Source organism: Aulostomus chinensis, chromosome 24 (genome assembly GCF_037954235.1).
Source record: "Aulostomus chinensis isolate RoL2024-O1b breed Wild chromosome 24, RoL_Achi_v1.0, whole genome shotgun sequence".
Taxonomy (NCBI): domain Eukaryota; kingdom Metazoa; phylum Chordata; class Actinopteri; order Syngnathiformes; family Aulostomidae; genus Aulostomus; species Aulostomus chinensis.
This window is the reverse complement of record NC_141343.1, coordinates 14,604,688-14,626,505: the sequence shown is the minus strand read 5'-3', so window position 1 is coordinate 14,626,505 and position 21,818 is coordinate 14,604,688. Positions and strand designations below refer to the sequence as shown.

The 21,818-nt window shown below is 44.3% G+C and overlaps 1 protein-coding gene and 1 pseudogene across 4 annotated transcripts in view; both read right to left on the bottom strand.

Annotated features, from left to right (window-relative positions):
- Positions 1 to 4,234: 4,234 nt before the first annotated feature.
- LOC147238817 (actin-binding protein WASF3) overlaps positions 4,235 to 21,818 on the bottom strand; it is a 38,126-nt gene continuing 20,542 nt past the window's right edge. For 2 of the 4 annotated variants that reach the window (XM_086197288.1, XM_086197289.1), the window contains exons 4-11: positions 13,504 to 13,657; positions 13,153 to 13,270; positions 11,333 to 11,401; positions 10,791 to 10,835; positions 9,673 to 9,806; positions 9,273 to 9,575; positions 8,740 to 9,152; positions 4,235 to 8,653 (exon numbers count right to left, since the gene is read on the bottom strand). In XM_086197288.1, coding sequence (XP_086053414.1) covers positions 8,496 to 8,653; positions 8,740 to 9,152; positions 9,273 to 9,575; positions 9,673 to 9,806; positions 10,791 to 10,835; positions 11,333 to 11,401; positions 13,153 to 13,270; positions 13,504 to 13,657 — 1,394 coding nt within the window. In that variant the 3' untranslated portion in view covers positions 4,235 to 8,495. The remainder of the gene's footprint in view (positions 8,654 to 8,739; positions 9,153 to 9,272; positions 9,576 to 9,672; positions 9,807 to 10,790; positions 10,836 to 11,332; positions 11,402 to 13,152; positions 13,271 to 13,503; positions 13,658 to 21,818) is intronic. The other 2 variants (XM_086197290.1, XM_086197291.1) reach the window with 2 other exon arrangements.
- Positions 16,183 to 18,240, bottom strand: LOC147238818 (E3 ubiquitin/ISG15 ligase TRIM25-like; annotated as a pseudogene).

The following is a 21,818-nucleotide window of genomic DNA, read 5'->3' as shown; positions in this document are numbered from 1 at the left end:
CCTCTCTCCGTCCTCCTCCTCATCTTCTCTGTCTCAGCTCTTCACCGCCTCCTCTCTTTCAGACATCCTCCTCTCCCATTCACTCTCTCCATTCTTACTGATTCCACCGCTTTCCTCTTGCTCTTCTCTCCAGTCCTCTACTCATCACCTCCTTTTGTTGCTTTTTTCGACCCCCCGCCTTCCTTTTTTTTTTTTACCTCCTCTCTCTTCATCCTCCATCTCTCTTTCTCTTGTCTAACATGTTTCTGTCCTCGTCCTGCAGGACGCTAGCCGGTCAGTCTAAAAATAGTTACCCTGAAAGAAGCAGTGGAGTAAAGTACGAAGAAAAAGACGGTGGAGCTACGGAGGCCTGGAGAGGCCATGGAGAGAAGAAGAAACCTGATAAATGGAACTTGTTCCCTCAGTTAATCTAATTTTGGAGACAAGATTTAACTTAAGATAAAACCTAAATTGTATTATTTTGAAGCCAAAAAGGTTTGCCGTGTTCCCTGGATGCAGTCATTGTGGAGCTACGTGATATAACTTGTTCCCTCAACTTAGTTCATTTGAGGACACAAGTTAAAATTTGTTCCCTTTTTTAAAATGATTTACAGGACATAAGATGCTTTTATTCCCTCGGTTTAGTGAACAGGAAACAACATCTTCCTCAGTCCACCACATTTCTGGCCACGATACGTGATTTGTTTTGTTGCTATTTTTTTCGTGGCCATGAAATACTCGTCCCCACAAATTAATCGAACCTTGCGGGACGAAAAAAACCCCACCATCTCACGATCTCGTCGGCCTCAAATAAACTTGATCGAGGAGACGAGCTTCAGCTCTCAAACTCATTAAACTGAGGGAACGCGTGAGAGCTCCCGGCCTCGTAAGAACCCGCTTTTGAGGGAACAGAAGATGCGTGGCGTCCTGAGTTTGTGTTTCTCTGTCTGTGGCGTCTCCAGGCCTCCGTAGAGCAGCAGGACCCCCCCACCCCCTGTCGCTGAGTGCTTCTCCGGGCCGACACGTGTCTTCTTCTTCTCTCCTTTACCTCCTCGTCTCTTTGCATGAGCGTGCACTCATCCACGTCTATTTTTATACCTCTCCTCGTCCGTTTTTCTTCCTTCCTTCTTCTCTCCTTCCGAGCACAAGCATTTACACGAGGGATTTTAACCGCAGGGTTCAGGGGGAGTGCAACCCACCCCTCGACCGACCGTCCGTCAGCCGGGCCGGCAACACTTCAGGATACCAGAGATTGTCAATCAAGAACCATTACAGAGCTAAAACCTGGACCGAGTATGGCCTTCATACCAACACCTTCTTTTATGCATCGATATTTTCGGTCTGTGGGTGAGGAAGCGGCATGAGTGCACACCGGTGTCAGCCCTCGAGTCGGGGGTGGGGTTGGGGGTTCGGGGGCTGCGATTGGGCGATGATACTGTGATGTCAGAGACCTAATATCCTTAAATCATTTTATTTTTGAATAATTTCTACCGTGTTTTGTATTTGTTTTCCTCCTGCATTCGTGTCGTGATGAAAAAGTACAAATGCACTTTATAAGCTGGACATGTTACACATTGCACTTGTAAATGTTCGAATGTAAAACCTCCAAGAGAAAGATTTATTTTTACTATTGTACATAAAGCGAAAGGAGAAAACAATAAAAAGTTAAATCAAAAAGTGGAGAATAATTTGCCAAATAAACTGAGAACAACAACAACAAAAAGTTGCTGGAGTGACGTCAGTGTTTGTGTGGCATCGTGAGTGTGTGAGTGTGAGTGTGTGAGTGTGTGAGAGAGAGAGTCTATAGCAGGTTATTGTGGGGTTAAAGTGTAAAAAAAAAAAAGCTATTGAATTATTAACCTCCTCTATGCTTGTGTAGCGAGTTAAAATAGGGAGAATTCACTCAAACACTCACATACACACCCATACACACACACACACACACACACACACACACACATACACACACACACACACACACACACACACCCATATGGAACATGAAGAAACCCAGGGGGAGAGAAGAAAGGTGCAGAAAATGGCTGTTTGCCTGCACATGTATCAACACTGCTGTGATGGGAAGGTGCTGCAGTGTGTGTGTGTGTGTGTGTGAGTGAGGTGTGTGTGTGTGTGTGTGTGTGTGTGTGTGTGTGAGTGAGGGTGTGGTACGAGGACAGCATTTTTGTTTAAAAAAATAAATAATTGACAATGCAGCGGGAGATTTCACTCGTTGAATCTATGACGCAGGTGAACAAGTGTGTGTGTGTGTGTGTGTGTGTGTGTGTGTGTGTGTGTGTGTGTGTGTGGAGGAATGCGGGAGACAGCATGTGTGTGTGTGACTCCACCTCCATGTGGCCTCTGCACAGATAGAAGAACAGCTCCCCCGTGCGGACACTTCTGAGCACTACAAGGAGAAGACGAGGAGGAAGCGATGAGGCACAGTCGCAGTCCGTCTCCCCTCCTCACCCGGTGAGGTGCACGACCAGTGTCGAAGGAAGAAGGGGGGTTTCTGAGTCGTGGTGCTGAAGAAAAGCAAGAAAAATGTGTTTTTAAGACGTGACGGAAGTTGACCTTTGACCTTTACGGGTGTGACCCCTCATCAGGTTCTCCTCGTAGAAATGAGCCTGGATTTTTATGGTGGGTTTGGGATCGTTTGCATTTTTAAATTAATAATTTTTTTTGTAGAGGAAAATAATCGGACTTGAACAAAGTACGCATGAGTCACCGTTCACGTTAGAGTCTGTTTCCCCTTCCAGCACCAGGCCCTTTCATCCTAAATTAGATCCCGACTAAATTTAGGCCGGCGTGAGAAGGATGAAGCCTTTTAAACCCAACGCTCTTGATTTTAACACTCGAACGCAGCGGCTGAGGCAGACATCGTCTCCAGATTACACGCGTGTTGTATTTTCCACTGACCTCTCCTTCCCTCTCTGCTGTGTCACCATCTGTGTCCCAAAATGACCCCCCCCCCCCCACCACCACCTTTACCCAGAAAAAAAAAGACAAAAACAGCACCCGTTGGCTCGTCCTGGAACCTGCCAAGACCACAGAACAGCACGGGGCTGGAGCGGACCATGTTGACACCAGCGGGGGGGTGGCTGATAATACTGATGAAGTATTTTAAGATGTCACACATCATCATTTTACCGTCAAAAACTGTTTTTTGTATTTGTTAACTTAGAAAAAAATCCTTTTCCCTCTCGGTTGTATTTGATGGACGTGAGGTTGTTGCGTTTGATGCAAGAAGAAATTTTAAATCAACCAACGTCTGCAAAGACCTTTGGTGCCATCGCGAGAGTAAAATGAAAACAAAACAACAACGTCCCACACAACTTGGATGAAATCCATGTTTCATTCGAGTAAAAACAGAAGGGGCGGGACAACTCAGTCCTGAAGGCCTCATTCAGGAAATGTTCTTCTGCACAAGTTTGTTCTTACACACTTTCGTCTCCCGCAACTGACGTCAGGAGGAACACAAAGCCTTCAGGCTCTGCTTCCTACCTGGAAGCCTAAACTGAGGGTTTAAAAAGTCCAGTAGGACACTTCCGGATTGAGGCCCGTTGCTTTCTTATCTCACCTCTCCACAGGTCCCCTGGGGTCCTTCTTCACCGCATCAATGTCCCCGCTTCGGATTGTGGCTGGGGGGTCTTGACTGGTTAGCATAAGCATGCAAGTGTGTCCCATTTCTCCAAAAACTGCAGTATCTTTGATCAGCTAAGCTAAAGTAAAAGAGCGTAGAATTCCAGTGGCAGCCAAACCACAGAGCGAGCTAGCAGTTAGCAAACATGGTTAACTTCCTGAAGTAGGACAGAATCAAAGAAACATCAGTGTGAAAATGTGACTACATCGTGTAGTGGCGCCGTGATTGTGCCGTTTATCCACCCTAGCGAACTCAAACAAGTGTGGAGGCACCGCCAAGGCCCTTCATCCTCATGCTAGTGCTAGTTAGCACTTCCTTGTGTCTTATAATAGGGTGGACACCCAAACTTCCTGGTTATATCCCGCCCCCTATTGGTGGAGCATGAGAATGAGGCGTTAAGTTGTCTTCAATATAGCAGAAGTTTAAGTTTATAGGAAAGTTGAACGCAGTTCCATTTCTGAATACCGTTTTTTTTTTTTTTTTTTACTTCCGTTTCTTCCACTATGGCTTACAACAAAAAATTAAGGTCGTTGTGTTTATTGAAGTAAATCTGCGCCAAATTCACACTCAAGCTGAAAAAAAGTTACAAGCAAGAAGAAAAAGCGCAGGATTCCGTTTAGTTCGCCATTTATTGTCTATAGTTACATGCATACTTGCTTACAGTTGGATTTTAGTGTGCATTACACAGTTTTCTTTTCATGGTCTAAGTTATATTTCCCCAAATGTTATTTACAGGCTGCCTTGCCAAAGGTCTATACAACATTTCTCACATGTCAACACGTAATGAAGTATTCACACAAGCCGCCAGTTGCCATAGATACACGAGTTACGGTTGAGTCTCTGCCTTTGGAGCCCAGATTCCGTCTCCCGAGAGTATTGATTGTGAATGATTGATCGCACAGCTCTTAGTCACGATTTATGGTCACAACTTTACAGTCCTGGACTCTGATCACGTGTGTGTGAGTGTATCTATGGCTCCTGTGGAACATCAAAACCACAAGCTAAACAATCCGACCTGGGCCTCCAGTTTCTGTCTCTGATTAACGATGCAGCAGATTCAACTACGGAAGCTCAGAGCCGCCACGCTTGTTTTTAGTTTTGCAGGTTGATGTCAAGTTACCTCGATTTAATCAAGCGAATTATTTCATATCCCAGAAAATGGTCATCATCTCAACAATAGCTAACAAAATTAGAGTCACATTTCAAGATATAAAAAAAGAAAGAATTTGCATTATCTCAAGAGAACGAGATAACAGGATAAAAAAACTGCCTCAATAACAGTGAGCATCTTTATCATCTCATCTTCAAGGGGAAAAAAAACATTTTCTGTAGATAACAAGATCAATTTCCCGGTTATCAAAAGAAAACGAGATATAATTGTAAAACCAAACGACATTTTTTAAGTTAACGAGTTAATTATCTCACGATCTCAAGAAAAGCTATTTTTCCACGAGACGAAAACGTCAATCAACCTGTTGTGAAAAGAAAAGGAGACACGACGATAAAACAAGATAACGGGAAAACAAGCGTCATCTCAGTTGTAGTTCATGTTGATTACATTATGGTCACAACTTTACATTTACTTTACAATAACGAGCCGTTTTCTCGGGATTAACAGAATCAGTTCATGTTATCAGGAAGAAAAAAAACCCCGCGAGATATCATAAAAAAAAAAAAACATCTCCGTTAAAGTTGTCAGTCCCGTTATCTTCAAGAAAATGGCTTCTGTTTTCCTCAGACATCAGGATGAATTCCCTTTTCATCAAAAGAAAAGCAGCCTGGTTATCCTGAAATCGTGAGCTTATTAGCTCGTTATCTGAGATACCGACATTGTTATTACAAAGTAGTTACAAACATGGCCGCACTGAGGTTCCGTACTTAATGCGTCAGACTGGGAGAACGGTTCGACCCAGGTCTTGAACAAACCCACATTCTAGCTGTTCAATGTGCTTTTTTTTGTTTACTTTTTGCTTCCATAAATGCCTGCCTGGTCACAGTCCTTGAAATTCACAGTAGCCACCACCAGGGAGGATGACCAGGAACCAACCCGTCTCGTCTCGTCCTGTCCGTCATCCAGGGGTCGTTTGCTGCCTTCAGCAGTGTGTAACTATTGAACCTTAGTGTGGTGTTTATATACAGAGATTCAGATCCTCTCCAAAATACACGTCTTATGAATCTATGCAGAAGCTCCCCTCTGACGGGGGCTTTACTCTTAGTTCAGTTTTCTCAATCTACCAGATTAATTACGTATTAAGTAGTGATTTGGTGATTAAAAGGTCGAAGGTCATGTTTCACCAGCTTTTTTTTTTTTTTAAATTTTTTTAAATATCTACATTTTCAGTTGAAGCGCGGTGCATCTACACATTGAAATGTCTCACAGTATCAGAAAAACTTGGCTAGTGCACATTTTACCCTAGATCATCATCATCATCATCATCATCATCATTGCACGGAGATAAAATGCTGTTTTTATCATGTGAACACACACGCGCGCGCTCACACGCACAAACACAAACACACACTCACAGGAAATTAAAATTTTAAAAATTGCACCAAAAAAACCCCAATAAAACAAAACGAAACAAAAAAAACTGGCATTCCATTTGAAAAACAGGCATTAAGATGCTGTTGGTATTTTATGAGCTTTAATTGGTGCCTGTGCGTGAAATTAGATTAAAAACCAGCAGAACCGGTTTGATCTGACTGGTTCCTTCTCTTGTAGCTGGTACCCCACCACAGCTCCGGCCTTGAATGTCGAAAATCTCCAAGAAAAGCAAAGTGAACAACTCAGCGCAGCACATTTTAAAAAGAAAACCACGTTATAAAAACACGACGGTCCAGTCAGCTCATAGTGAAGATTAGCCAAACCTACAGACGACACACTGATATCACTGTAGCAACTTCTCCTACACATGTATTTATAGTCCAGGGTCAATGAGCGGGAGCTCGTACGAAAGAGTGGACGTGACCTTTGACCCCGGCTCAGCTTGGTGAGTACAGCTCCGTTGTGTGATGAAGTGTGCAAGCGTTTATATAAGACCAATACCACGGCACGGCTGAAATGTTAGGCTTTAAGTTATGAATGACTAGAAAAGTAAAAACAGACTAAAATAATGACGGCTTTTTGCTTTGTTTTAGCCTAAAAAAAGAAAGAAGAAAAACCTGCTGGAATATGGAAGCTGGTTAGCAAACTCCGACAAGGCTGGCGGCACCTGTGTGTGTGTGTGTGTGTGTGTGTGTGTGTGGGGGGGGGGTGTTCACAGTTTCAGCTGTATCAAGAGATCTGGGCTGAGTATTAATTCTTAATCTGACAGTTAAAGGTTTAAGTACTACACTGACTGCTGGTCACTTTAGCCAGCTTGTTACAACAGAACCAGCATTCACGAATTATTATTATTATTATTATTATTATTATATGAAATATGCACTTGAAATTGATATGAATAAAGATAAACTTACAAAAAACACTTTTCTCATGAGTCTTACTCCAAAAAAAAAAAAAAGTATGTGCATATCAATCTTAACTTGTAATTGTTAATATAAAAGAAAACAAAATTACATTTCTCTATTTTAACTCACCTGTTGCGTCTATCTGGTGCCCATGCAAAAGCAAGAGCAGTATTAATATAATAATATCTGAAGTTGTTTTATATAAAAAAAGCACTTTCATGTCCAATTAAAACACTCGACTGAAAAACAAATATCTGATAATTCGCATTAGCAACTAAACACACCTGTTGTTTGAGTACTGCTAATTTTAGAAGCAGATATGTACACTTCATAGAGGTGGTCAAAAAGTACAAATGTGGCCCTTGAAACTTGTGGGAGTTGATGTCATTACGCAACTACAGCTAACTGACAATGTGTCATTTAATATTCATGAAAAAGCACTGGCACATGTAGCCTTACCTCATAAAATGTGCTAACTTATGAATGAGACCACTACTCTTTCAGCTAGCTAGCAAATTCAAGCGTAAGCTAGCCCAAACGTAGTTGTTGTCGCAGGTGCTGTAAAAAAAAAAACCACTCAGGTGTCTAGCTTACTTAGCTTAGCTTCTGTACCATCAGCTAGCTACACTAAAGTGCGATTACATGGCCATTCGGAAGAAAATCAAAGAAATCTCACACTAAAATTAGGCTAATCTAATTAGCAACAGTTAGCCAACATGCTATATTTTATGCTAGCTTCTACACCAGGCAGTTCATAGGATATTTTGTTGCTGATTCTGTCATCCCATATTGGTTAAAGTGAGCTAAACACCCAGAAGTGTAGTTCTTCAAGGAAAGGTGCACATTGTGTAAACAAGCATGACTCAGCAATGTCCTCTAAGGAGCTATTGTTTTCCCTGATTTTCTCATAAATTCTCTCTCAACATTTGGCAGATAAGTTATAGATTGCACTATATTTAGTTATTCTTGTGCTATGCCATGTGTTTTGTAAACACATTACCCCCTTACTCACCAGGGGCCCACCTACAGTTTGAGAACCTGTAATATTGCTAGCAGTTATCACTCAGATGAAACGAGGGAGGAGCTGGCGCGTTTGTTTTGTGACGCTTGGTGAGCCGACGTGGGCGGGAGGTTGTTGAAATGTTGTGAATGTGCGACAAACACTGCGGGTGTTTAATCTCAAGGGTTTCAGGTGAAGAATAGGCGTCGTTAAGCTAAAGCTGGAATTACTGACCTGTTGCAGTAGATATGCTCGATGTTCAAAGGAGCTGCACCGTGTGAGTGAATACGTGTCGATGTACGAGTTTCCATATTTAAATGTTCATGACGAATATTAAAACCAACCAAAACCCTTTGTTTCGACCTCCTCCACATTCCCAGTCATCACCACCCACCAAGTCCCTGTCTTAATCTTATTTTTTCCTTTTTAGTCAGACCACTCGTTCTCGTCAAGCTCGGAGTCGTCGTCGGACTCGCTGTACTCCACGGCAATACGGCGTGACAGGATAGTAGCCACATCGTTGCCAACAGGCTCCCGCTTCGCCTCCTGCTCCCTCTGCTCCTGCACCTTCCTCAGCTGGATACCTGTTGCAGAGAAAGGTAGAAGAGAGTGGGCGGAGCCATGACCACTTCCTGGTGACAGGAAGTGAGGTAATGTTTCACACAGTTACCTCTACGAATGGCGGCCAGCAGGTCGGAGCGGGCATCGCTCATCGGAATCATCCCCATCATGGTGGTCTTCCTCGTCTGGGGTGCGGCCTCCACACCTTGGCTGATCGCAGCGTGAGGAGGGGATGGGTGGGCTTGATGACCCACAGGGCCTCCAGGTGGAGGAGGAGGAGGAGCAGCAGGGGGTGCACCAGAAGGTGGGTGGGAGGGAGAGGGCACGTAGTTGGCGGGGGGAGGAGGAGGGGAGGGGGAGTAGGGGCGGGAGAGGGCGGAGGATGTGGGGGGGACAGCTGAGGCAGCGGCAGAGGGCGGGGCTGTGGTGGAGTCAAAGGCTGTCTGGGCAGAGGGGATAGTTGGGGGAGGAGGGGGAGGGGCAGGTGGGATGTAGTACTCTGGAATGGTGGAGGGTTGGCTGCTGGTGCAGAAGAACAGAACGAAACAGAAACACAATTATGAAGCACACCGTTACCTGAATGAAGAGACAAACGTTTTTGTTTCAGTCAGCAGGATCACGGTGGACTCTCTCCAAACATACCCGTGCCCGGCCCGGTAATCCTTAACTGACTGCTGCCTTGGCCCGTTAACTGTCGGATCACCACCAGCCTGGACTCCATGTCCTGATGGGGTTCTGCCAAGGGAAGCCACATGTCGCCCTGCAGCTGCGGACCCTGCAGGTCCTGGGGGCTGGTTGGCTGGCCTGAGGCCCCGGTCCAGTGACTGAGTCTGCGCTGCTGCACTGAGGTGGTCCCTAGTGTGGTGGTCAGTGGGATGGGCTGCACTGGGAGCCTGGGTTGAGGGGTGGTTGGGGCTGGCTGGGTAGGAGTCTGATGCCATTGACCTGATGGATGGAACATGAGTGGGTGGTCAGTTGCATGTAGGGGCAAGTTTCTTTCATTTAATTTCTGTCTTTTAGAGGCATTAGCACGGGTGCGCACCTGCTGTCAGGTGACAGGGATCCCTCTGAGGACATGCCGTGATAAGGGGAGGGGGTGAGTCTTGCGTCTGGTCTGAACTCCTTGTCATAGGCCAGCACGTTCCACTCTTGACGGCGGTTGCGAGCCTTACGCACCTTCGCGGTGGCACAATAAAGAGAGCAGTCAGTAATACTGATGTACCCTTCTCAGTCATTTCAGTTCAGTCAGAGGATGGTTCCTCTTCAACTCCAGGACCTATTTTCTATTAAATGGTTGGTATCTCAAAAAATGTAGATATAGATTATATTTTGATGAAATTCTTTGAGGCCAAATATTCAGCTCCATTCAGTAAGGAACATTCCCTGAACCTGAATATTTCCAGCAATGGGGAAGAGAATTTATTGACAAATGCTGATGATTCAAGGTTCCTGTTCTGTATTCACGTAACCTTTTTGGCAGAGGAAAACACCTGACCCCTGCAACTTGTCTTGGACCTACATGGGGGGCCACAGGGCCTGGAAGAACTCCTTTATGAACCATTGGCTTTAGTTTCCATGAGTTGAATCAAAGAAAACGCTCTCTCTCTGAAATCTCCAAGAAATGCAACCTCACACCAATTCCTAACTAACTAGACTTGAGGCGAGTGAGGGCATGGACAGCTGAACACGTCTGTTGTCCAAACCAGCACTGTGTGACAGCTGGGCTCTATTTGAGCAAAGTCTTGTGGAGTTGGTCCTCCTTTGGCCTGTTTTGATGGTTGAATTTCTTACGCACATAAGCATTTTGGAAGGAGACACTGACAACCAAACGGGGCACAAAGGAAGTAGTTTTCATTCTAGTTCGTAATGAATGTTGGGAAATAAGATGCTGAATGATGTCACGGCAAATACGGTGATCACCAAATACTGGTTGTCACGATAAACCTGCACCCACCATAACATTGTTTGTTGTCAAAACAGAAAAAACTGGTTAGACTTTAGGCACTGAACCAGGCTGGAGACTAGCTCAGCCTATGAGAACTTTCTAGTTCGAAGAATTTGAGAAATTTGTATGTCTTCACTGAAAAAAAAACAAAAAACTCCATGTTTCTAGAGCAAAAAAAAAAATCACGCAATAATGAGTCTGTATGCGCGACTGACCTTCTTGACCTCTCTGCCGGGGTCCTCGACCTGCCTCTGCTGCTCCTGGACCAGAAAGAACAGAGGCACAGATAGAGAAGATGGAGAGAAACGTAGTTAGTAGTGATTCATGTTTTTGGCCCGAGAGGAAAAGAACAGGACCCAGCTCTTTCATCATGGGGTTAGCTCACACTGACCAAACTACACGCACACACACACACACACACACACAAATTACCCAACAATCAGTTATTATGAAGCATACGATAACACACTAGCAAACGATGAACAAGAGAGCCAAAACTTCTGGGAACACAGGAAGCGCACCAAACACAGACGGTTAGCAAGGGGGCGAAGGTGGCAAGCAAACACACACAAGCCAGATGAGTGTGTGTTAGTGATTGAGAGTGTGAGTGTGTATCTGCGTGTTTTTAATGTTATTTGTGCATCTTCTCACCTGTGTTCATACATCCTCTGTGATTTGAGAGTGTAAGGTGTGTGTTTGTGAGGGTGAGGTGCAGTGAGCGGGGGGCAGGAAAGGGCAGGGGTCAGGGTTGTCTTACAGAGATGGACAGGGGGCTCCTGGGTGGGGCCTGTCTGGAGTGGGGCCTGTCAGGGTGGGCCGGACAGCCCTATGGAAACACGGGAGAAAGACAAGCTGGTGTGTTAGACTGAGCAGAGGGGGAGGAAGGGTTGGAAGGGAGTCCTGGAAAAACTCCATGGATAGATTCCGAAAAAGGAATGAGGAAGATGCAGACAAAAGAGGAGGGAAGGGTAGCAAAGGACCCTCCAGCTGATGAGCTTCCTCGGGGACTCAACCTGCTGTTTGGTTTGTTTTGAGAGGGACATTGTTGAGATTGAAGGGAGGGAACAGAAAAAAATGTGAGCAACATTAAAATACAAAAATACTGGCGAAGCGCAAACATACAGCAGAAGTTGTTCAGGGTTGAGAAATTGTTTGGGAGTACCCACAAAAAAAATTCAACTTTTAAATTCTGAACATTGTGTTGATCTGAGTGGGTCTTACTGAAAATGAAGGGCTAGTTTTGGCTGAAGGGTCTACTGCATACTTGTCGGTACTGTCATTAATCAGCTGTCCTCGAAACAGAACTTCACCCCATTTTTAAAGTGGGTGAACACGAGAAATTTACACTCTTTGTCTTCATTTGTATTCACCAAGAAGTAGAGGGATATGTTCCATCTGAGAGCTCTAACACGGGTTGTTCTACCTCTAGAACCTGAGGCAATGTTTGCTTCCATCTGCCTCGCAGACCCAGTACGATGTCTACGTCATTTTAGTCGTTATTGCCTCTTTTTTTTTTTTGTAAAGGAAGATCTCTGACACAGAAGCCAAAAAGTCTAAAATTTCTTTTTTTCTGTCTTGATTTGTTCTGCTACAGAGGCTACGACCACAAAATGTTTTAGACAATTCTATCAAGAAAACCCTCAGATTTTAGGGGGGTAGTTTAAAAAAATGCCCTGGTTTTGTTGTAATTATTTTAGGGGTAGAGTTGTTTAAAGAGCACAAAATAATGAGATTCTCATGTTCAGGTTTTCATTGTTCGGAACCCTCTAAGAACCTCTTGTCAGATAGATCTTGACAGATGTTCCTTTATGCGCTTTGGGATCAAATCCTTCATTAGCTGACGTTTCAGGAACTGACTTCCAATTCCAGTTCTATCAATCCAAGTTCATTAGCAAAAAATAAATAAATAAAAAAAAAATAAAATCCATTCTTAAAATGGATCAATGTTGATTTAAACATGGGGTACTTAGAGAGGTAGGACTTAAAAAACCCAAAGGTTTGATTTTTAACACAAGAGTTGTAGTACTCAGTATTAACCACCAGAGGTCAGTCTCTACTGGTGCAACCGGCAGAAAGGCAGGGCAAGTGATTATACAGGATTTGTATAAATCAAAGTACCTCCATGTTTGGGAAGTGATGGAAGAAGCTGCATTGGCTTTTTGGACACACAAGTGTTGTAGGGTAGAAAATGAACACGAAAACCAAAAGCTCATCGTTTACTATTTCTTCAAGGATCTTTTCATTGATGTCAATAAGACGACTTCAAAGTTGTACTCCCCGATAGCCAATACTGTGTCTCTGGTGCCTGCCCAACCCCTGCTGTATCAATAACCAATTACCCAGCAATGCAAAGCTAAATGGTGGTCAGATAAACAGGCCGGAAATAAAACTGATAACAGCATAAAAAAGGACACAACTCTGCTGAAAAATAAACAAAAAAACAATTAGCAAATCAAAGCAGGAGATGATTCTTTTAATATTCTTTTACACTCTCGCAGACATGCTAGGTTACAGCAGCACACTGACACGCATTCATACAAAAGATCTCACAAATAGCACCAGCACATACAGCCATACCTTCTGCCGCCTCTTTTCTTTGCGTTTGTCCTCAGTGGCCTGCAGCATCTTCTCCTTCCACAGGTTGAAGAAGTAGGAGGGGTCAGTGTAGAACTTGAGTGCGTCCTTCTTGTCGTCCCTGTAAAAGAGGAGAAAGAGTAGGGGTGACATATTCTGGTAAGCCCAACCCGGAAGTTAGCATCACTGTGGGTTCCTTCCAACAAAGGCTGGTGGGAGAATTGGATTATTACCAAAAATAACCTCCGTCAAACAAAAGTTCAAGAAAACTTTTCTTGTCCCCTTAAGCATGACGAATAAGAGCAAGCGTGGAGACACCTTTCAAGTATGAACCAGTTATGCTGAAGTACTGACCTATAGGGGCTGAGAATGTTGAGAGGTGGAGGTTTGTCACAGCGGTGGTACATCTCCACCACCGGGTTGGGCACGGAGGTCCTCGACACCACCTGCTGATCCTGGATGGTGCTGCTTTTAAAGGCTTTCCTCATGTTGATGTCTTGCAGGGAGACTGGACAAGGACAGCAAGATGTCAGACGAGCCAAATCCCAGCGAATCAATGAGAGAAGGACGTTACACTTTTCATGTCACAGCATTGTTTTTGGTGTTGAAGGTCAAGGTCACTGTGTCCTTATATGTGTATAACACCTCTCCAATTTTTGTCAAACTGGAACACCTCAGGGGAATTAAATTTGGTACATTTGGGCCTCGAGGATGAACTGGAAAAGATTTGGGTGGTCAAAGGACAAGATCTGTGTTTTGGTCTTGTTTGTCATATCTGTCCCGTTCCGCTTGAAATTGTAGCTCAGGAACAACTTGAGGGAATCCATCCATCGTCATCTTCCGCTTATTCCTACACATTAAGGGTTGCGGGGGGGGGGGGGGCTGGAGCCTATCCCAGCGTCAACGGGAGAGAGGCGGGGTTCACCCTGGACAGGTCGCCAGTCCATCGCAGGGCCAACATAGAGAGACGACCAACCATTCACACTCACACCTACGGTCAATTTAGAGAATCAATCAGCCTCGTCCCCTCTTGATGTCTTTGGACTGTGGAGGAAGCCAGAGTACCAGAGAGAACCCACGCAGACACGGGGAGAACATGCAATTTCCACACAGAAAGATCCCGTGCCCAAGCCGGGACTTGAACCCGGAACCTTCTTGCTGTGAGGCCACAGTGCTAACCACTGCACCACCGAGCAGCCCTAACTTGAGGGAATTAACTTAAAAAATTAGTACAAACATCCACCAGGACTGGAGGAAGAACTAGGAAGTTTTGGGGGCTAAAAGGTCAAAGTCACTGCGTCAGATTTTGAGGAGGCACACATCTGCCCTTCCACATTTCTAGTTTTAAATTTATATTACAAAAACAAATGGAAGTAGAAGATTTTAAGCATGGAAACAGGTACCCAGACTTGTTCTGTTCAAATAAACACAACTGTTATTACAGTAATACATGTTAATACTTGTACGAAGAAGTTGTCGGCTCATTAGCTTGGGATTTATACGCTAAAATTCAAGAAATGACAATGTTCCTGGTGGCTAAATGTCCAGTATTTCCAGGCCTGAGGGATTTTCTCCGGTCCAGGGCCGATTCTAACGATTCAAAGGCAAACTGAATTTCGTTCCTGGGATTAATAAAGTATCATTTTAACAAGATTGCATTTCAGTGCCAAATTGTTATTATTTCATCAGTCAGGGGCGTAAATTATCCGTCTCCCATCACTCCTCCACTACAGAACCTGTTTGGGATGTTTGCTGCTGACGTGGCATCTATTTAGCAGATGCCCCTGCAATTTAGAGGCGTTCCAAAGTCTCAATGTCACGCTTGTTTATGCCGCTTTGACCCTGCGATTTACGGGTTTATGGATTTTGTTGAAAGGCATTCTGGGAATATCACTTACAGTAGAGTCAGAAATGAGGAGGACATTCAAATTTGAATGCATATGCGGCTGATTCTTTATGAAAATTTGCAATTTCAATTCTCAATATATGTGGGAAGTGGTTTATTGTTCTCTTAATATCAAAATTTCTATCAAAAATACTAAAATTGAAAAGTGTTGAATTCAGGCAAAGTGAAAGAAAGCAACAATAACGAAGTCCCTCATACAATCCTGCATTTTGTCAACATACTGACTGTATTATTGACACTTTGCTTTATAGACCATAAGCACTGAAACACACACACACTCATATGTACTGTTCATATATTGAATTTATGAGAAATACGAAGATAGTGTAGTTTATCATAAAGACTCAAAATGCTTTGTGTGCTCAAAGCGAATGTGTTTGTGTGTGTGTGTGTGTGTGTATGAAAGGGGAAGTGAGCGTCAGACAGAGAGAGAAAAAAAGCGTGTGTGTCAATCCTTTAAATCCACAAGAGATTTGACACTACTGCAATGCTATCCAGGATAGACCAGATGGCCACACACACACACACACACACACACACACACGTTCATGTTTCCAGCACTCCAGAAGACATCACATTGACATTTCTTGTAATCTTCCATGAACCATATGCCTCATCATAACCCCACCCCTGATGCTCTGACCCCTATCTTAACCTGGAGGCTGTCCTTCACCCCAGCATTTTGTTAATACTACAATGCGGGGACCTGCTTTTCTGTCCCCGCAAGCTGGGGCAAATCCCCACAGTGCAGTTTCATGTCCCCGCAACAAGAGGAATGCCTGATGCAAAAACACAGCAGAAAATCACCGACAGGAACATATGTCAACATGGTTTAACCCCATTAAACACTGCACTGATGTGTGTGTGCACGCTATCATTATCAACATGATTAACAATGTCACAAGAATGTCTGCTTAACCTCAGACTATGAAGGCTTATTCCTCCAAAAACTGTAGAACGACCAGGTAGTTGATCAGTGTGTGTGTGTGTGTGTGTGTGTCCTCGTGTTTGATCGTTCCTTCCTAAGCTCCCGTCCCTGCGGCCAAATGAATAATCCAAAAAACTAGCAGCTAATGCAACTTTCATTCAGACGCATCTTCAAAGAGACCTCCAGCTCTCCCTCTCCCTCTCTCACACACACACACACACACACACACACACACACACACACACACGTCCTCTTCTCCACATGTGTAAATATATGATTAGAGCTAATAACCAGATTCATGTAATAACCAGTGTAATCAGGAAGGTTTGCTCTGGCCTGATGTCTGCAATAGTCTACTTCTTTAGTTTGTAATAAGAAAGGGGAACCAATTAAATTTGGCATGTTGTTCTTAATCAGTGGTGTCCTGAGATGTGTGCGTGAGAGAGAGCGAGAGAGAAAGAGAGAGAGAGACAGAGAGAGAGACGGAGACAGAGAAAATGTATATTTGTCAACAAGATGAAATACTGCCTTGTTTATTCAGCATGTAACCCCTCCTGCAGCTTTGATAGAACCCAACAATAGAAACACCAAAACAATGTATCTCCATCAAGACAAGGGAGCTATGGCTTATGGTGGTGATTGCTGTAGCCATGGCAACCAAGATCTTTCCATAGTTCTTCATTTTATTTCAATATCTACTACCTTTTCAAGTTTTTGTTTAAGATTTTTAAGTTTTAGAAGACTTTGGGAGAGATTGTGGTAAAAAAAAAGAAAAAGTTCATTACAGCAGCAAAACTGGGTGATGTCCTGTATGATGTCATCATCCATGTGGCTGTGGTCATCATTACAGAGGGTGATGTCATTGATACAGTGGTACAAGCCATCACTAGAGTGGGTGATGTCATCACGACAGACAATGGCTCCAAGCTAACCATAGTTGCACCCTGAACATTAGCATTAGCATGTTTAAGCATGAAGATGTGATCGCGATTGTTATTTTTTTGTTTCAGTTTCTTGCTTCGATCTGATCTGCTGCTTCACATCACAGCTTCTGTTCTCCATCAGACGGATCATCTCAGAGAAGACCTTCTCACTGTGCTCCACTGCTTTAACAGCAGAGACGTTGATGTTCTTCTCCTCCTGCTGAAGAACCTCCACGTCCTTCTCTTTGTCCAGGATTCTCTGCTGGATCCTTCGTCCACTCTCCTCCAGATCTTTCTGTCTCTCAGTTCTTTCTGCAGCAGCTGAGACGACGTCGTGGCCTCGATGTTCATCCACTGAGCAGAGAGAACAGATGCACTGTTGATCGGTACGACGGAACATCTTCATCACCTCCTCATGACAGGAGCAGAGGTTCTCCTGCAGCCTCTTGGAGGGTTCCACCAGCTTGTGTCTTTGAAAAGGGGGGATTCCAGATGAGGCTGCAGGTGTTCCTGGCAGAAAGAGACCAGACAAACCAGACAGGACTTGAAGGCTTTCAGTTTCCTCCCAGTGCAGAAATCACAGGCCAGGTCTTCAGGTCCAGCGGAGCAGGGACCAGCAGGAGCAGCAGCCTGGAGTCCAGTCTTCTTCAGCTCCTCCACTAAAGCTGCTAACATGGTGTTTTTCTCCAGGCCAGGCCTCGGTATGAAGGTCTTCCACCCTGTCCTCCATCCCAGTAGGCTTTAATACAGCTCATGCAGTAGCTGTGTCCACAGGGAATCATGACCGGATCCTCCAGTAGATCCAGACTCATGGAACAGGACAAGGTTTCTGCTCTCTGAGCCATTTCTGCTCTCGGCGGCTGCGACTGTCCCAGGTTCCTTTTCACTGAAGTGAAACCAGTTTGATCACCACATATTGTCCCCACCCATCCTGAAACAATTGAACTGAGGGAGGTGGAACAAGTCCCTAAAACTTATCAGTTTGATGTTGACTTGTTATTTTCAGCCTCTGGTATTTGAGGCTGGGCAGAAGGGCTGCCTCTTCTATCAGCATCGTTTCCTGTCTTTCAAGTTCTTCTCGTTATTATGGACCTGTGAGGCGAAGCGTTGCTGCACATGTTGTTATTGTTCTGCGTGGTTTACTCAGAGCCCAACTACTCCTGCAGCTTTGAGAAAACCCCAAAATATAAACATCTCCCTATAAAATCCAATCATCCTCATGTTCAGGAGGATCTCAGCAAGCTGGTGGTTCCAAATAGAGCTAATAGGAGTTACAGCTTAGATAAGAAGAGCTCCTGTTCAAGTCCTATTGGGTCTGTGTCACAGTCACATTGGCTCTGAGCTGACTGAGATGCTCCCTGAGTGTTAGCATTAGCATAAACATGGTGGCCAGGCCTTCGCCCATGGGGCCTGGCTGGGTCCCCCGGAATGGTTATATGGGCTCATCTTCCTGTGGACCCACCACCTGCAGGAGGAACCGTAAGTGTCCATAGCTTTGTGGATTGGGCAGGAGACCAAGGCGGGGGCCTTGTTGGTCTAGTCCCCAGCTATGGGAGCTGGCTTTTGAGACATGGAATGTCATCTCTGTGGTGGGGAAGGAGCCGGAGCTGGTGGAAGAGGTTGAGCATTACCTGCTGGATATAGTAGGCCTCACCTCGACACATAGCTCTGGTTCCAGAACCCAAGTCCTTGAAAGAGGTTGGACTCTCTCCTTTGCTGGAGTTACTCCAGGTGAGAGGCGGAGGGCAGGGGTGGGTGATCTGATAGCCCCCAGACTCTCTGCCTGTATGTTGTGGTTCACCCCGGTGGACGAAAGGGTTGCTTCCCTGTGCCTTCAGGGCGGGAAACAGGTCCTGACTGTTGTCTGCGCTTATGTGCTTTACAGCAGTTCAGAGTACCCAGCCTTTTTGGAGTCCTTGGGAAGGGTGCTGGAAGGGACTCCATTATCCTTCCGGGGGACTTCAATGCTCAGGTGGGCAATGACAGCGTGACCTGGAGGAGCTTGATTGGGAAAAACGGCAGGCCCAACCTGAACCTGAGTGGTGTTCAGTTGTCCATAACCAACACCATGTTCGAACATAAGGATGTCCATCGGTACACTTGATATCAGGACATCCTAGGTCGTAGGTCTATGTGAGGGTTTGCTGGGAACGCCTGGCGGAAGAACCTTTCAGGATGATCTTCAACTTCCATCTCTGGCAGAGCTTTGACCCGATCAGGGGGTAGTGGGGGACGCTGAGTCTGAGTGGACCCTGTTCCACTCTGCCATTGTTGAGAGCTGCGGCCGCAAAGCTGCTAGGGCCGGTCGCGGTGGGTGAACCCATTGGTGGACACCAGAGGTGAGGGGATCAGTCAGGCTGAAGAAGGAGGCCTACAGGGCATGGCTGGTCTTTGGGCCTCCAGAAGCAGCTGACTGGTACCGGCGGGTTCTTATGCATAAGAACCAAAAAGAAAAGACGCATATGAAAAGGGAAAGTCCTCAGTCCTCAAAGTTAGTGTTAGCATGCTAACACCGCTTGGCCCGCTGGTATCTTGCGTCTTTTTGTAATTTAAATGGTTCATGTTATACTTTCACTATTGTCTCATGTCTCAAAATGTTTATCTTCCCCCTGAAAATGTATGTAGCTACAAAGACTGCAAGTGCAAACAGTTTATTACAGTTGCATAGTGTATAAAATACTGTCTATAACTTGGTTTATATGAGCTCATGATGAGTATTTGAAAAAGGAGTAGCAATAAATACGTGTCTAACTCCTTTTAAAAAATATAGCATTACGTTTGTGCTTTATACAAGTGTTTGATTGTTGAGGTTATGTATAGATTTTTTTTTTAATTTAAATTCCTTCAACTAACTCCTGCTTGTTCATAGATGTTTTCCATTAAATACTTTTTTCTGTATGTCATGAAACATTCATGCTAGTCCTTCTGGTTTTTATTTCATGACCAAAAATGATGGACGAAGGTTAATAAAAAAAAAAAGTGAGGAGACAAACAACTGTATGAGGATAGAGGAACGATTGAGGTAACAGATAGGATGTTTGGTGGGAAATGAGAGAAAGAGCGCGATGATGTAGGCGTCGAGAGAGGAGAGAGTGGAGTGAAGATGAAAGTGGAGGGAGAGATGAGGTGGTGGAGAGGGATAAGACAGAGGACTGCTGAGCTTTTCCTTTTCATCCCTGCTGCTCCTTCTGAAGCTCCGAGTTTTGCTGCAGAATGACTCGGCAATATCAGAAAGGAGGGCGTAAAACAGTGGCGGGAAAGACGAGGAAATGAGAGAAAAAAAGAAATATGAGGGGAAGAAGGGAGAAACAATGGAAAGACAAAAGAGGCCGGGCAAAAGAAACGAGGAGGGAGAAAATTAGAAGTACAATATACCACTCTCTACAAACATTTAGCATACATATGTAGGTACTCACTAATTTCCTGTTTTAGTTTGTCTTTATGTGTATTACATCATCTCTTTGTACCCTCTCAGTGTCGCAGGTTCTGTGTGAGCTGCTTTTGTATGTACCTGTGTTTAAAAAAATACACTTATTTTAGGGCTGAGCTCAGTCTCAAAGACCCCCAAGGCGGCTAGCAGCTACTTAGCATGCATCGTTAGCATATCTTTGCAGCGCTGTGTGTGCAGCTCATAGACTACAAATATGAGGAACACTAAACTGAGGACAGAAGCCAGATGAGCGTGAGGGTTTTTGTCAAATAGAGAAGTGGTAATAATGAAAGCATTAGCTTTTGTTGCTAACCTGAATGTTATTTTGGATTTTGAATCATGAAAATAAACTCTGTGGCCAACTGTTGGCAGATTTTGTTTCACAAGATAATCTCCACTAATCAACACCACTGTCATGATTTTTGAAGAGGATATCCACTTGTTTGCTAAGCTAACGTTATGCTACATACTTCAATGTCACAACTTCATTTGTGCTTCTGATTCAATGATGTTTTTGACACTTGTGAGCAACTGAACTTCTCAAGACACATAAAGAGCTTTGAAATTCACAAGAGTGGTACTTACTGACGTATTTTTTTTGCAACAGAACAAAATGTTGAATCTCCGGTTTTCTCTTTCCCTTCTAGTCAGTGGGTTTTTCAGTCAAATGGCTGAAATTAGAGCTTCAGGTGCTTTAACAATGCTAATTTATAGAAATGGAAGAAAAAGAAAGAAGGAAAGAAAGAAAGAAAGATGATGTGCTGATGTGAAGGGCTTTCTATTACTGCATTAAGAGTATTGACAGGAGTTGATTCAGAGTTAGAGATGGAGTGATTCTGACTCACAACCATACGCAGAGTGGGACAGCCTTTCAGAAATTAGTGTGTTTAGAACGAGTGTGTTTAGAACGAGTGTGTTTAGAACGAGTGTGTTTAGAACGAGTGTGTTTAGAACAAGTGTGTTTAGAACAAGTGTGTTTAGAACAAGTGTGTTTTCTCTCAGATGGTCAGCGAGCCTTCATAAGTTGACACACATGCCTGTGAGGATGAGGACCTACGTCAGCACAAAGACGACAAACATCCGACAAATAAAAACAGGTTCTGAAAGTATGCGCTCACACGGCCATACACACACCCACACACACAAACACAAACACACAGTAATACAACAGCCGCAGAGCTGTCCTATCAATAAATCATCAGCATCGCCATTAAAATGCTGCAGGCTAGTTTGAGGGGAGAGCACTGAGACACACAGGCAGAATTCAACACACACACACACACACACACACACACACAATGCCACAAGCCAAACATGGAAAAAATGCATATATGCACAAAAAAACATGCATTCCCTCTCTCAAATCCCAACAATACGCCATGATCCAGAGACAAACACACACAAAAAGAGGAAAACACACAGACTCACACCTAAGCACAACTGTAGGAGGCAATGAAAGACCGACCAAATTAAGGTGTGTCC